General features: G+C 40.9%; 2 protein-coding genes across 2 annotated transcripts; one reads left to right on the forward strand and one right to left on the reverse strand.

The window, feature by feature from the left end:
* Nucleotides 1-7,815: 7,815 nt before the first annotated feature.
* On the forward strand, nucleotides 7,816-9,326 carry LOC125475721 (protein ROH1-like). The gene has a single exon (XM_048580894.1). It carries the CDS (start codon nucleotides 7,816-7,818, stop codon nucleotides 9,037-9,039), a length of 1,224 nt encoding a protein of 407 aa, XP_048436851.1. The 3' UTR covers nucleotides 9,040-9,326.
* Nucleotides 9,327-12,834: 3,508 nt separating this feature from the next.
* On the reverse strand, nucleotides 12,835-14,690 carry LOC125475809 (ESF1 homolog). Its single transcript, XM_048581175.1, has 2 exons — nucleotides 14,325-14,690; nucleotides 12,835-14,239 (listed from the first exon to the last, which is right to left on the reverse strand). Exons 1-2 carry the CDS (start codon nucleotides 14,470-14,472, stop codon nucleotides 12,978-12,980), a joined length of 1,410 nt encoding a protein of 469 aa, XP_048437132.1. The 5' UTR covers nucleotides 14,473-14,690; the 3' UTR covers nucleotides 12,835-12,977.
* Nucleotides 14,691-14,861: the final 171 nt, after the last annotated feature.

The following is a 14,861-nucleotide window of genomic DNA, read 5'->3' on the forward strand; positions in this document are numbered from 1 at the left end:
GTGTATACACAGTTAGGAGAATTATAGGTATAGCAACCCTGATCGCATGGCTCAGATGGTTTGAAGGTGCGCTGGTTTACAGGTGAACTTGAACTACCAGAGCTACGCTCATAATAATTTTTGTTATGAAACGGTGTGTTCAAATCAAGGCGTCGTCTTGCCGAAGATGGCTTGGTATCTTGTACTTAAGGGCTAAGCCTATTAAAAACCTTATGGCATTGGCCTGTACCAAGCACTTTTTGGGGTTTCACTGCAGCTGTGGGTATTTCTTGTGATATTCCTATTTGACGCGGCTTTTCTTTCAGCTCGGCTAAAACGACCTTCGCTTTGCATTGATTACAAATGATCATCGACCTGTCAGTTTCCTCGGCGCTATAGCTTGACATTGATTCGACAACAGTTGGTCCAATTAAATCTTGGGGTGGCTCGTTTGAGAATAAATCGATTTTCACTTATGGCCGAGAGTTCTGTTTTGGGATGAATCGTATTGGGATGAACTCGGCCTTTCATTTTCCTTTATCCCCAGGCAGACAAGCATCTACCATGTTTATCGTCGCCGTAAGAAATGGGTCGGTGTCGACGCCCATTTTCTTTTCTGGAAACTTGAGTTTGCCGTTGTCGATCTAGCTTTGGATGGTGTCTCGAAACACGACGCAGTTGTTCATTGTATGTTTGTTCGAGTTATGGTATTTGTAATAAATTTTCCCTTTTAAGTCGTCGGCCTTGGTAATATGATGTCCTGACCGAAGCTTGACAATTTTCGAGATCAGTAACTGGTTGAAGATGGTGTCGGCTTTAGTTATGTCGAAGGTGCAGACCTTTAATGTTTTAACGTCCGCTTCTACACTGGCCAAGCGAGTTTTGACATCCTTGGAGGTGGTGTGTGCCAAAGCTTTGTATACATAAGGTTTATCAATCATTATCTCAGCTGCGTCTATGTTGACACATTAGGGTTCTTCACCTTTGATCGATGCATAACTGACTGCAGGGTTCTTATAGATCGTTCCTCGAGATGAGGACTTCGAGATATTTTCTTCTCAGGGAAAATAATCATATTGTTCAACGTGTTGAGCCAGCTCATACATATCTTGAAAGTTTTCCCCCAGGAATTTCTTTTTGTATTCCACGTCTAGCCCATTCAAAGCGAGCCTAACAAATTCGACTTCAGGGAGAGGTACACGGCACCAGTTTTTGGCTTATTTAAACCTTGTAAGATAATTCATTGGTGACTCGTCAGACGCCTGAGCCATCCTGGCTAATAAAGAAATTGACATTTTCATTCCCTGCCGATATAATTACTCATGGAATTTTTCGACTAGTTCCTCGAACTTTGGATGGAATTAGGTAGGAGGTTGATGTACCATGCGAATGATGAGCCCGTCAACGAGAAGTTGAATAGTCGCAGTTTATGAAAGTCACAATTAACATCTTCGCATTGCGCAGTGAAACAAGCTACATCTTCTAACGAGGATAGGGACGATTCTCCAGCAAAAAGGCTGAAATTTTTGATTTTAAAGCCTTTAGGATATTCGAACTTTTCTACATAAGCTGGGTATGGATGGATGAATTTTGGGAACTTCGACCCCTTTTTTAAGGCCGAATCAATCATTATTTGGACCTCAACCATATCGACGGATGTCATTTCTGCTATTCGGTTGAATTCGTCCACTTTGCTGCTTGATCCACCATTTTTTCCCAGATCAATCATTTTAAGCTGAGCAGATCTTGTCTCGACCGGTAATGCTGGTGTTGGATTGTTTTTTGGAATAGGCTGTCTGGATCGATCAAGGTGTCCAATATTCTGGGAGTTGCTAACCAGGACCTTGAGCAATCTAGTGTGCACGGTGTTATAACCACGTACTTCTTCAAGTATCCCTTTTATTTCTCGAATAAACGTTTGCTTAAACTGTCGAGATTGCTCCTTAAGTCATCTTCAGAATAGTTGGTGGATCAGATGCTTCACCACCATCCTCGTCACAATCATCTACTATTCTTTTGACAAATTCATTTTGTCACTCTGGTGATGATCTCCACATCACAAGCCTATCTGTTGAGACTGACTTCTTATTCTCGGTGTGTCGCACCTGTGGCTTCGGGTGCGACGACAGCAGGAGGATTCTATGCCTGTGACAAGCCATCATGATCTGGGTTTTGGACTGTAGATGGAAGGTTAGTATCTGATTTACCCATTCATGTTTTCTTTTTTATTGACCATGTCTTAATGGTTATGAACTTCGTAGTTTTAGCAATGGGTCCCATTGGGCATGCCAAAATGTTGATCCGAAAAACTACCAAGCCTACGTGGCGCGCACGCCGAGTAATTAATAAGTTAAATATGTCATTCGATTGTGTGCGGGGTGTGCCAACTCGTTGGCCGAGCTCGACCGGGGAGTAAAATGTGTTGATGTTGCGTTGAGCGCGCTGCTGACTTTTTGATCTCGCGACTGCGGCCGAGGAAGGAACACGTCTCGGCCTTCGGGTTCTAGAGTCTGAAGACAAGGCTGCTAGTTTTGTGAAGTTCAATATCAGATTTGGCTTTTAATGTGCCGAAAGTAGTAACCTGGTAACACTTTACTTTTTCGAGAAGGCAGATGAGATGATCTCTACCAACAAGGACTCGAAAATCCTTGTCGATTGAGACTTGAATAGGTAATCAATCGGCCGAGAAGTAGTGATGTTTATCCAAACTGAAGATGCTCCTTGATCGGTTGATTCTACGGCTTTAATGCTGTTTATCCAAACTGAAGATGTTGCCGATTGCCTTCAAAGTGTTGTTTATCCAAACTGAAGATGTGTCGGCGGGAAAAAGAAAATAAAAATCTCAAGGTTGTTGAAAGGTTTCGCGTAGAGCAAGAGTTTGCGCATGGCAGTTTGTGTGTTGAATTGGAAGGCATTTGAATGATGCACTCCCTTCTCTATTTATAGCAGTGAACCTACTTCTGGCTGAACCAGAGATGCATTCAGAGAACTCCTTATCCCAATCTAATTATGACTTGGCCAATCCTAGTTCCAATAGGTTCCTGAACTAGGCTCTAAAATAAACCAGATTCATTTCCTGATTCTCAGCGCCTTCAGCTTTAAGTCCCCTTATTGTTTTAGGATTCACCTCTTCGCCTTTATCCAAATCAATCCGTCTCACAATAGGACTTGGTCGACCTGATTAGGCCGCCTATGGCTGCTGGACGGCCCATAATACTTCTGGAAAGGTACTGGGCCGAGAACAAACCTAGGCTCAGCCCAATAATTTTATTTTCTGCTCAAACAGATACTTACATAGATGATTCCGAATTAACTAAGTCCACTCTAATAGTTACCTATTATTTATTTGACAAAAAGGTAGATAGAATTTCAAGTAGTAATTGCACAAGACTTGAAAAGTTCAGTTACCATATTTAATTAGTTTTGTATTTTATTTTGATTGGCACTTTCAATGCTTCTTAGCAAATTGATGTTATTATTAGTTAAAGTGTCTTTCGAAGCTCTGGTTAAATCTCACATTGTCTTCTAAAAATTAAAGCGACCTACATTATTCTTTCACTAATATTTCGTGTCCTACTTTGCACTCTACAGGTAAATCTGTTAAAAATGTTTGTTAAAATATTGGCGTGACACGAACGGAATTCATTATTCGTTGAATGTTTGTATGGTGGGTGCCATGCATGCATGAAAAAAGTAATAAGAAAAATATTTTTCAAAAAGAAGTTGTTGAATACTTCACCATATTGATGTGCACGTTATTTTGTTGTTATGGCAAACAAGATTGAATTATAATCATAGAGGGTTTGACTTCAACTGTCATTGTCCAAACAAAGGAAGAAAAATAATAGAAAATTAGTAGGAAGAGAAAAATAAATTGAAATATCTCAAGTGCCATGCTATCTTATCTGTTCCAATCTCCAATATGTAATAAAAAAAACAAAAAAAGCTGTTATTAACACTTTAAATTTTTATTTTGTATTCTCACGAGTGCATTATTCACTAACTGTATAAAGTTTGAAGTGTAAATTAAAAATTTTGGAGTGCTAATAACAATTTTCAAAACAAAAATGAGATATTTGTTTGTAAGGGCTCGTTTGTAAGTGTTTTTAAAATATTAATAGTGTTTTAGTAAAAATATTTTTAAATCAATTCATAGTAAAAATTCAAGTAGATCATAGAACAACACTTTTAAGTGCTTCTTGCAAGAAGCACATATATGTTGCTTCTTCCAAAAAACACTTAAAGTGTTTTTGAAATCCAAAATCAATTTCACAAAAAGTGATTTCAGTTAATTTAAAGGGTAAAGCTAGAAAGACCAAAATTTTAAACTAAATGATGTGTCATCAATAGGAAATAAGCACATTAATCAACACTTGAGTAATAATCTGATCATTAATCAACACACCATTTGATTTGCAAATTTAATTTTAATAATTTGATATTCCCAGCATTATCCTAATTTAAAAATACTTCTAAACTATAACATCCCACATCGCCTAGGGGAGTGGATCTTGTAAGCCTTATATGTATATTCTCATCTCTATCTAGCACGAGGCATTTTAGGAGCTCTAGCTTCGGGTTCCATAGGAACTCCGAAGTTAAGCGATGGAACTCCGAAGTTAAGCGAGTAGCGTGTGAGAGCAATCCCAAGATGGGTGACCCACTGGGAAGTTCTTGTTTGAGTTCCCATAAACAAGACCGTGAGGGTGTGGTAGGGGCCCAAAGCGGGTAATGTCGTGCTACGGTGATGTCAAGCCCGAGAAGTGGTGGGGGCCCGGGCTGGGATGTGACAATTTGGTATCAGAGCCTAACCCTGGTCATGGTGTGCCGACGAGGATATCAGGCCCCTAAGGGGGGTGGATTGTAACATCCCACATCGCCTAGGGGAGTGGATCCTGTAAGCCTTATATGTATATTTCCATCTCTACCTAGCACGAGGCCTTTTGGGAGCTCACTGGCTTCGGGTACCATGGGAACTCCGACGTTAAGCGAGTAGCACACGAGAGCAATTCCATGATGGGTGACCCACTGGAAGTTCTCAGTGTGAGTTTTTAGAAACAAAACTGTGAGAGTGTTGTAGGGGCCTAAAGCGGACAATATCGTGCTACGGTGGTGTTGAGCCTGGGATGTGGTGGGGACCCGGGCCAGGATGTGACATAAACGACCTTTAAATGTTTGTGTACTAATCCACGAGTTTCTTATCAATAATACAACTATTATACAAAACTAAGTAAATAGATTTTCTCTGTCTCTCATTAATAATTTTCCCATCACTTTGGAAAATTACATTCTTAATCATCGAGGTGATCTCCTGTGATCACCTCGTCCTCGGGGGATTGTGAACAATAACCCACATGTGATGGTTTTCTTAATCAAGATGCCTAAAAGTAAGGGATTCTCTAATAAAAATTCTGGTAAATTGCTATCCTTATCTTCAGATAACAATTAAGAGAAATGAATGGGTTCGAATTATGAAAGTTCATACAATGAAATGATGTTGTGACGTCATATAATGAGAAATAATTCCTTACATGTAAAAAATCAAACAATGTTCTTAACAAAAAGCCTGCTTGAATTTCAAACTCTCTTTTTTCCTTGTACCACATTGAAGTTGGGGCAAGGTCTTTCAGAGGCTCAGTCTTTGTTATTATTATCCTTATGTACAAATTTTCTCATGTTATCCATCTAAAATTTTTTTGCTCGAATGAGATTATCGATGAACTGTATTTTTGTTTGAGTTTCCTGATGTAATTTATCATTTACTTAGCTCACATAAGGTATTAATAGAGGGTGCGTGAGAGGTACAAAGTTGTGTATGAATACAGGTATCGTAATCATTTTTGGCTTATTTTTAGTTATGCTTCCTGGAACTCCATTTTAATCTCACTTTACTCTCTATAACTCAAAAGTTACTACTTTACTTCTTGAAACTTAAAATTCGTTTCACTTTGACTTATGAACTCTATCTTTTCGCTGAAACTTCTGGATTGTGTGAGATCCCACATCGCCCAGGGGAGTGATCCTTATATGTATATTCTCATCCCTACCTAGCAAGGCCTTTTGGGAGCTCACCGGCTGCGGGTTCTGTAGGAACTCCGAAGTTAAGCGAGAAGGGGGCTAGAGCAATCCCATGATGATGGGTGACCCACTGGGAAGTTGCTCGTGAGTTCCCAAAAACAAAACCGTGAGGGAATGGTAAGCCCAAAGCGGATAATATCGTGCTACGGTGGTGGAGCGGGCCCGGGAAGTGATCCGTCCCGGGCCGGGATGTGACAATTTGGTATCAAAGTCTTAACCCTGGTCGCGTGTGTGCCGACGAGGACGTCGGGCCCCTTAAGGGGGGTGGATTGTGAGATCCCATCGCCCAGGGGAGTGATCCTTATATGTATATTCTCATCCCTACCTAGCGAGGCCTTTTGGGAGCTCACTGGCTTCGGGTTCCGTAGGAACTCCGAAGTTAAGCGAGAAGGAGGCTAGAGCAATCTCATGATGGGTGACCCACTGGGAAGTTGCTCGTGAGTTCCCAAAAACAAAACCGTGAGGGAATGGTAAGCCCAAAGCGGACAATATCGTGCTACGGTGGTGGAGCGGGCCTGGGAAGTGATCCGCCCCGAGCCGGGATGTGACAGATTGTCTTCTGAAACATATGTGGGATCCAACACACAATAAGATTATGCCACATGTGCAATAAATTTGATTATAAATCTCCATTGTGCATTAATATTCAACAATCAGAAAATATTAAGTTTAAAAGAAATTGAAGAAATGAAAATAATAAAAAAGAAATGGATTAGCCTAGTGCACTCAAAATCAAAACCACATAAGAAATTAATAGATCTAAGAAAATATTAAGCGAATTTTGAGTTTTATAGAGACGACCCACTCTTTAATTCACTTTCCCCCATCCTCAAACAAACAACTTGTGGGAGTTACCATCTCAAAAAAATGAACATGTGTATCATAAACTCATGTTTTTCGTATAAAAGAAGAGAAATCTAAACAACTTGTAGAAGTTACTATCTCAAAGAAACGAACATGTGTATCCTAAACTCGTGCATTTCGGATAAAAGAAGAGAAATTTAAACTCGTGTTTTATTTTGGTTGAAAAACTCAAAACTCAAGTTGAAGGTTAAAAGAAAATAGAATCAAGGGCAGTGAGCAACATGTAGACTGGAGTAGACGTTTTCTTCTACGAACCAGGGGCAGCTCCGTCAATTTTGCTAAATTAAAATGACAGACGTCATCCCGTTATCTTCTCCTTTGGGGCCCGCTCATCCCTCGGCCCCGCCCTCGCTTCACCCTCAACTTTCTAGAAGGACCAGGTCAGCAGGTTAAATCCATCCGTCCCCTCCGTCGCCTCTCCAATTTACGCGCCAACAAAGACCCAGCTGTACCGTCCACGTGTACACCCCTTACGCTGAACGAGTCCGTCCTCGTCCCCCAAGTGGCACCACGCCCCCACCGTCGGCGAACTGTAACAAAGCCCCCCTCTAACCCCAAAATCAACGGCCCAGATGCAACTTGTTCTCTCGGATATCCGCAATTAAATCTTAAATAAATTAAAAGGTTAATAAAATATGTTTAAAAAGCGTTTGGAGCAAACAAGAAAAGTTAATTAGTACAAAGTAAAGTAATTAAGAGAGTGGTTAATTTTTTCTAATTATGGTAACTCTAATCTCATCCCCATCCCCTCCATAAAACGCAGACTCTCTCTCTCCCTTCTGTCCCTCGTACTCTCTCACCTCTCTCTCCCCCCTCCCAACACACTCCTCCTTCTCTCTCGAGTCGTTTATAATCTTATCAAATGATTTGAATTTGGATTGGATTGTGTGAGAAATGCCAGCGACGGAATACTCGTCAGCTGGTTCCAACCAATTCGGACGGTCAATCTTCAGCCTCAGACGCGATCAGTTGAATTCAATGGAAACCCACGGCCTTTCAGGTGGCGGTGGCGGTGGTAGTGGTGGGTTGAACCTCGATTCCTTCCAAACCCACGTCGCCGATTGCTTCCTCCAACTCTCCTCCTCCCCCCACGACCTCCTCTCCCTCCCATGGCTCCGAGACCTCCTCGACTCCTTCCTCCGCATACACCAAGAGTTCAAAACCCTCCTCATCCTCTCCTCCACCAAAACCCACATCTCCAAACCCACCGTTGACCGCTACATCTCCGACTACTTCGAGCGCAGCGTCAAAGCCCTAGACGTCTGCAACGCCATCCGCGACGGAATCGAGGAGATGCGCCAGTGGCTCAAGGTGCTCGACATCGTCCTCGTCGCGCTTGACCGCGACAGGACACTCGGCGAGGGCCAATTTCGCCGCGCGAAGAAGGCTCTTGTCGACCTGGCCATCGCAATGCTTGACGACAAGGACTCCTCCAACACCACCATAGCCCACCGGAATCGCTCCTTCGGCCGAAACAACAACACAAAGGATCATCACCAGCAGCAGCACCGGTCGCTCGGCCACTTCCGATCTCTATCCTGGAGCGTCTCGCGGTCGTGGTCGGCCGCGAGGCAGCTGCAGGCAATCGGGAACAATCTATACGCCCCGAGGCCCAATGAAATTGTGGCCTCCAGCGGGCTCGCCCCTGCGGTTTTCACAATCAATTCGGTTTTGCTGTTCGTAATGTGGGCCCTGGTGGCGGCGATCCCCTGCCAGGACAGGGGACTGCAGGTGCATTTCAACGTGCCGAGAAGCTTCGTGTGGGCGGGGTCAATGCTGTCTATGCACGACCGGATTATGGACGAGTCGAAGCGGCGGGACCGGAGAAATGCCCGCGCATTGTTGAAGGAGATTCATCAGATCGAAAGGTGCTCGCGGGTGATCGGCGATCTGGCAGACTCCGCGCACTTCCCGCTTGCGGAGGCGAAGGAGAAGGAGGTGAGGGAGAGAGTGCAGGAACTGTCGAGTCTCTGCGAGGGGATAAAGGAGGGGTTGGATCCTCTGGAGCGGCAGGTGAGGGAGGTGTTCCATGGAATTGTAAAAAGCCGAACGGAGGGGATGGACTCGTACGGAAGAACTAATAACCCCGAAGGATCATCGAAATCAATTGCCAATTGAAGAAGAAGAAGAAGACGATGAGATCAATTTTGGCGCCAATAAAAATTGGGTAAGGAGGAGATATGACTTTTTTATCTTTCTTTCTTTGTATTTAATCATCGCTGAATGGATCAGCAAATCACCATATATATTGTGTATAGAAATTAGGGTTTATGCAAATGGACCAACTTCCATGGAGGTCCATCTTGTTTTTTTTAACTTTCCCCTTTAATTTGAGCTGTTGCTGATTTAATTTACCTTTGTATAATGGAATTTCTGAGCATGCTTCTGGCTGCTGCTCTTTCTCATTTTTGTTCAGTTGTTACGTAATCTTTCTTTTGTTCTCTGCTACTTACCGATTACGAGATACCAATTGGGGAATTCGAATTTGTTTGTGTGTCGGAGAGAGAGATTTGAGCCGTATTCGAATCTAATCTGAACTATGGGGAAGAGAATTCAAACATAAGGGGGCAATATGCTGCCCTGGCTAGCTTGGCTACGCCTACGAAACCATTTGGATTCTAGTTTATTTGGGTTGAGTGTGTGTCTCATTTTCCACCTAAATGTTGGAAAATGACTCGATCTCGCTTTTGTCCAGAAAATTATACAGCGGGTAGCACCAAATCAACTGAAGATTCTGAATTTAGTCTCTTTGCTGCAGTTTTCTATGAGGACAAACGATCTTTTGTTTGTCTTCATCATCGGATTAATGATAACTAATTATATTTTGATTTGTTAATGCATAGTGAATAGACAGAAGAAATAAAGCAAATCTGCTGTTCGATTGTTGTTGGAATTTTCTGCTTGCAATATTTGAATATGCATCTTCAAGCACAGAACGAAACTCCAAGTTACTCCAGATGAAAACGGCTGATGTCGATTCTGCTGACTTCCATACGCAGTAAGGTTAGGCTTTTATGTATTTCTGACTATTTCTGGTGAACCTGAGATTGATTGGTGTTGGGTTATTTATGCATATTTTCCCACTCTTATTGCAGGATTTTGACTGTGATTTGGTCGTGCGAAGACGCCTGTAAAGTTCATCCGTTCTGATCCTTCTGTAAGGTTTGATTTTGTCAATTCTCTTGGTTGAGTTCCAACTCTTGCCCAAGAAGATGTTACCCTGATTGCTTCGACCTCATTTTGTTTCCCTCTAATGGAAAGAAAGTATGCATCCAAAATTTCCAAAGTTTCTCGACCTTGTTTCGTTAGCAATATCTGTTCACATGAAGGTCCGAAGTTTATTTCGTCTCAACTGAGTCCTCTGTTTTGAAGTTTACTTTTCTCTCTTTCGTTGTTTCCGTTCTTACCGTGTTCCTCTCCGCAGAGCTTGCCTTATCTGTCTCTCCATTGTTTCGAAAATGGTCGGTCCAAAAGACTAGTTTTCCTACTGATGTTACTTGGTGTACAGGGTTCGATTTGATCTCCACCTAAGGATGTTAAGTACAGCGTGTGGTCTAGCTAAATGCCTGCTTTAACACATTGAATCAGTCCCATCCTGTAGCGGTTCATAAAGATAGCAGGTTCTACTACTGATAACTCGGACTACTACTGATAACTCGGACTGTATGTTATCAGTCGCCTGTACACGCGAGAGCTTTTCCTAACCGTTAATGGATCAACGGCCAAGATTCGCTCACGCATGAGTGGGCGACAGAACATATTTTGACTTGCACTAGATACACGTAACCAATCTTGTGCATCGAATTAAGCCGCTTGGAATCGGTCTTGTGAAGATTTCCTCTAGCTATTGTTTAGAAAAATAGGTTTTGGGTCATCCTGTCACCGACTTATCCTGAATTCGAAGGGGGAGGAATAATAATGCAGTTGGTAGACTGTAAACATCACGACGACTGCTGAGAGCAGTTTAGCCTCTTCTCTTGCGTACCTACCTCGTCGAAACGAGAGGCTGCCAAAGCAAGGCAGTGGACCCTACAAAAACAGCAGTCTTAGAACGCCAGTGCGACTAATTTTGTGTTAAGTCTTTTGCGTTGGTCCTAACAACATCAAAATTAAATGAGATCAATTGTATAATTTTAGAACATTAATGCAATCGATTTTGTGCAAAAAATGACTTAACCCTAATTTTCTAAATTAAGAATTTGTAAGAAAAGTAGCTATAAAAGAGCTGTTGTTAAATGTGGGGTTTAAATGCTAAAAGTAAGTTTTTGTCTTTTGTGTTGGTTGTATTGATTGATGGAGTTGATGAGGCATGTATTTGGAAGGTGGGTTCATGAATTTGCACCTAGCTTCTTGACATTTCAGTTCTCATACATTTTCATCCGATTTTATTTGTGTCGTTACGATTAAACTATATTAATATTTTATATTATTATTGTTTTTGTCTTATTATTTTTATAAAAAAATCAATATAAAATATTAACGTGATTTAACCATGATCGTAAAAAATAAGAGAAAATAAAACTGTATGAGAACTGAGAGGGCAAAGAAGCCAGCTCCCATGAATTTATGGTGCAGAACTGCAGATTGGAGACTGGGTTGGAGTTATGGGAATGCATCCTACTTGGGTTCCTTCCTAGCTGTTGAGCCATAAATACCAATAGCTAGCTCTTTTGCCTTTAATTGTTAGCAACGATGATTGATAAATTTTTTATTATGACGGAAATACGAATGATATATTACGTATTTTTATATAAATGGTAGGAAATTTTATTTTTTAAGTTATTAACTTTTTAACATACATATCTCACTATTTGTATAGTAACACGTGGTGTATTACCTCGTGTGCCGGTTACACAGAAAAATCTCTAACTAAGTTCATCTTCAATCTACTCAAAATTCAAATCTCATATTTAAGTCGATGAGTAATATGATTGGAAACTTGAAACTTATTATGGTTGGTTTATTGTGTGGTTACTTGACGAATGATTTTATTTAGTAAGTGGCTTGTAGCTCTGTTGGTTAAAATCTTTTGTCTTTGTAACGGAAGTTTTGTGTTCGAATTTCTCTTTACGTAATGTAAAGTAGATTATCTTATCGTTTATAAATAAAATAAAATAAAAAGACAAATGACTTTATCTAATTACAACAACAATATATTTGCGCTAAGGTTCACAATTGACGGACCATAATAGTTTGGTTGGCAACTTGGCATCCACAAAAATTGATCCTAAGACCTTCTACTTATAAGTGAAAATAAATATTACTAGACTGTATAATTTGAAAATGTCTTTAAAAGTTATGTTGAACTTAAGTATACACTTCATTCAGAGATCAAGATCAACCCTGCATTATAAACTACAAACTAATATACACGCATGCATTTATACTAGTCATAATATTCATTAAATCATCATTTTGCAGAAACTAGGGTTGCACTTACTTGCTGTCGTAGACGAGATGATTGAGATGAGATTTGAACCTTCCTTTCTCTTGGAAACGGAATGGAACTCTTACTCTTGATAGGGTGAGCATTCACATGATGAGAACCCTGTAACTTACCCGAGAAAAGGAATCAAAACCTGACTTATAGGACGCAACTGCTCCACCTATCATGGTAGCAGTTGTTGTCAGTTTTCTTCAAGTTTTGTAACTGTCTTCCATCCATAATTTGTACAAGTAATATGGTTTTCTCACTTTATATTCAATGTGTACTTAATGTAATAACGTATACTATAACCATATTTCCTTTATTAAATGGTTTGGACCACTTCTCACACAAAGGCTCTTACAAGTTAAACTGGTATCGAAAGAACTGAAAAAGTTAATTTTTAAGAATGAGTTAAATGTTTTGATTTTATGAATCAATGAATATCGAACTTTCTCAACAAAGACTTTACAGCATAAACGTACACGAAAGATCTTTGCCTCTTCCCCATAAATTTGATTTCCCAATGTTCATCCAAATTTATAAACCAAAATAAGTGAAAAATTGAATGTCAATTATAACAGAGGAAGTGAGGGTCGGAGGTCTCTTAACTATACACACAGATCAGAAGCTATGTTTTTCTGGTTCTAATCCTGTTGATTGCTAGCACCAGCAGGGACACAATAAGGGCTGAACCTGCAATGATAAAAGGAGAGCACAGCAGATTAGGCTTTTCCAAACCATCCTTCTTCCCCATATCCTCACTTGATTCCTCATCAGCCACATCACTTTGTTCCTCCGTTTCGGAAGATTCATCCTCTTCCTTCTCTTGATTTTGTTCTTCATGCTTTGATACTTCTTTGAATTCGTTTTCGTGACCTTTTTCGATGGATTCTTGCTTTGGTAGCTGCTGAACAATATTGCCTTCTTTACTAACTCCATCTGTATTCGTTTCGTGTCCGAGTTGTGCTTCTTCTTGTGTTGCTCTTCTGTCTTGTGCAAGTTTTGATGATTCACCGCTCTCTGGTCTACTTCTAACGTGTTCCTCAATCCCCGCCTTTGGCGTTTCTAATTCGGGCTCTGCAGTAGAGTTTTCTTCAGCTGTTTCATGCTTAGCAATTGCCTGAGTTTCTTGTGATGACCGAGTAACTTCATGAGTTACTTCAGTGGTTTTATCCACATTCATTGGCTCTTCAGCATCCCCGCTGATCCTTGGAACCTTGTCCCCTACAACTTGGTCTCTTCCGAGTTCCCTTCTTCCAACTTTCTCTTTCTCAACTCCATCAGCTTCTTTAACCTTTGCAACTTTTAGCTCTTCACTGTGTTCCGAAACAGATTTTGTTTGGTGTTGCATACTTTGAGTCTTTGAATCTTTAGCTTCTTCCTGCACTACGCCTCTGCTCGCATCCTTTTCGATAACTCCATCAGCTACAATTTCTTTCTTGGAGCCCTCTTCATCAACCCCTTTCGCATAAGTTCGACGATTTTCTCCTACTTTCTTTCTCTCAGGCTCACCAAATTGTTCCTCAATTTTCCCACTAAAACCATCTTTTTCAGGGACTTCTCCAGCCGTAGGAGGTTTTGTGAGCTGCTGTCTCCCTATATCCACTTCATCTTCTTTCACTTCCTCGATCTCAACCCCGCGAATTCCTTTCACCGATTTTGGCATGACGATCGTGAGAGTTGATTCGTGTACATTAAACTTGGCCTTGATTCGATCCAAAACCACTCCATCCGGAATTCGAAAGACTTTTCGGAAACCCCTCATCTCCACCTCTTTCTTGTACATTATCCATCCTGACATAACCTTCTCTTGAACTGGCTTCTCCCCACTGATTCCAATCTGAGACCCATCTTCGTTTATGTCGATATATACATGCTCTCTTCTATAACCTGCAAAAATTATTTACTTAAATAAAAACACACATGTGAATACTACGCGAGCGCACACATTAAGATAAAATGAAAAGATACCGACCATTGAGATGGGCAGTGAGGATGAACATGGTTTCGGTTTCCTTAGACACGAAAATAGGACCGGATTTGTCCTTGGCAATCCAAAAGTTGGTAGACGAAACATGATCGTCTACGCTGTGGGCGATCTTGAGTCCTAATTCTAGATCCATTGGCGGTTTTTCGTGTTAGAAATCAATTTCGGAAACTCAATTTTTTTTTTTTTTTCATAAGAAGGGGTAGAAGAATGTGGCTATTGAATTGAGGGGAATGTTAGGTGAGCATATGAACAAGTAAGCACATATTCATTGCTTCTTAATAAGGGCTGCTGCAACAGTTTAAATCCTTTGCTTTCATGATATTTTTGTTTGCCTTGGCGGGAAAGCTAACGTCTGTTTCAAAGCAATGCGTGTTCATATTCGTCATCTGAGCCAGAAAATTTTGTGACCAAGTTAGAGAAAGAGAGGGAGGGTTGAACCTGAGATGCAGTGGGTTAAAAACAAAGACCTCAACCAACATAATAATCCACTTGCAATTCAAGGCTACATTTGAGCTTGAATGA

The sequence above is a fragment of a genome, unplaced genomic scaffold (genome assembly GCF_019419815.1).
Source record: "Pyrus x bretschneideri cultivar Hongxiangsu unplaced genomic scaffold, Pyrus_bretschneideri_v1 Contig16, whole genome shotgun sequence".
Lineage (NCBI taxonomy): Eukaryota > Viridiplantae > Streptophyta > Magnoliopsida > Rosales > Rosaceae > Pyrus > Pyrus x bretschneideri.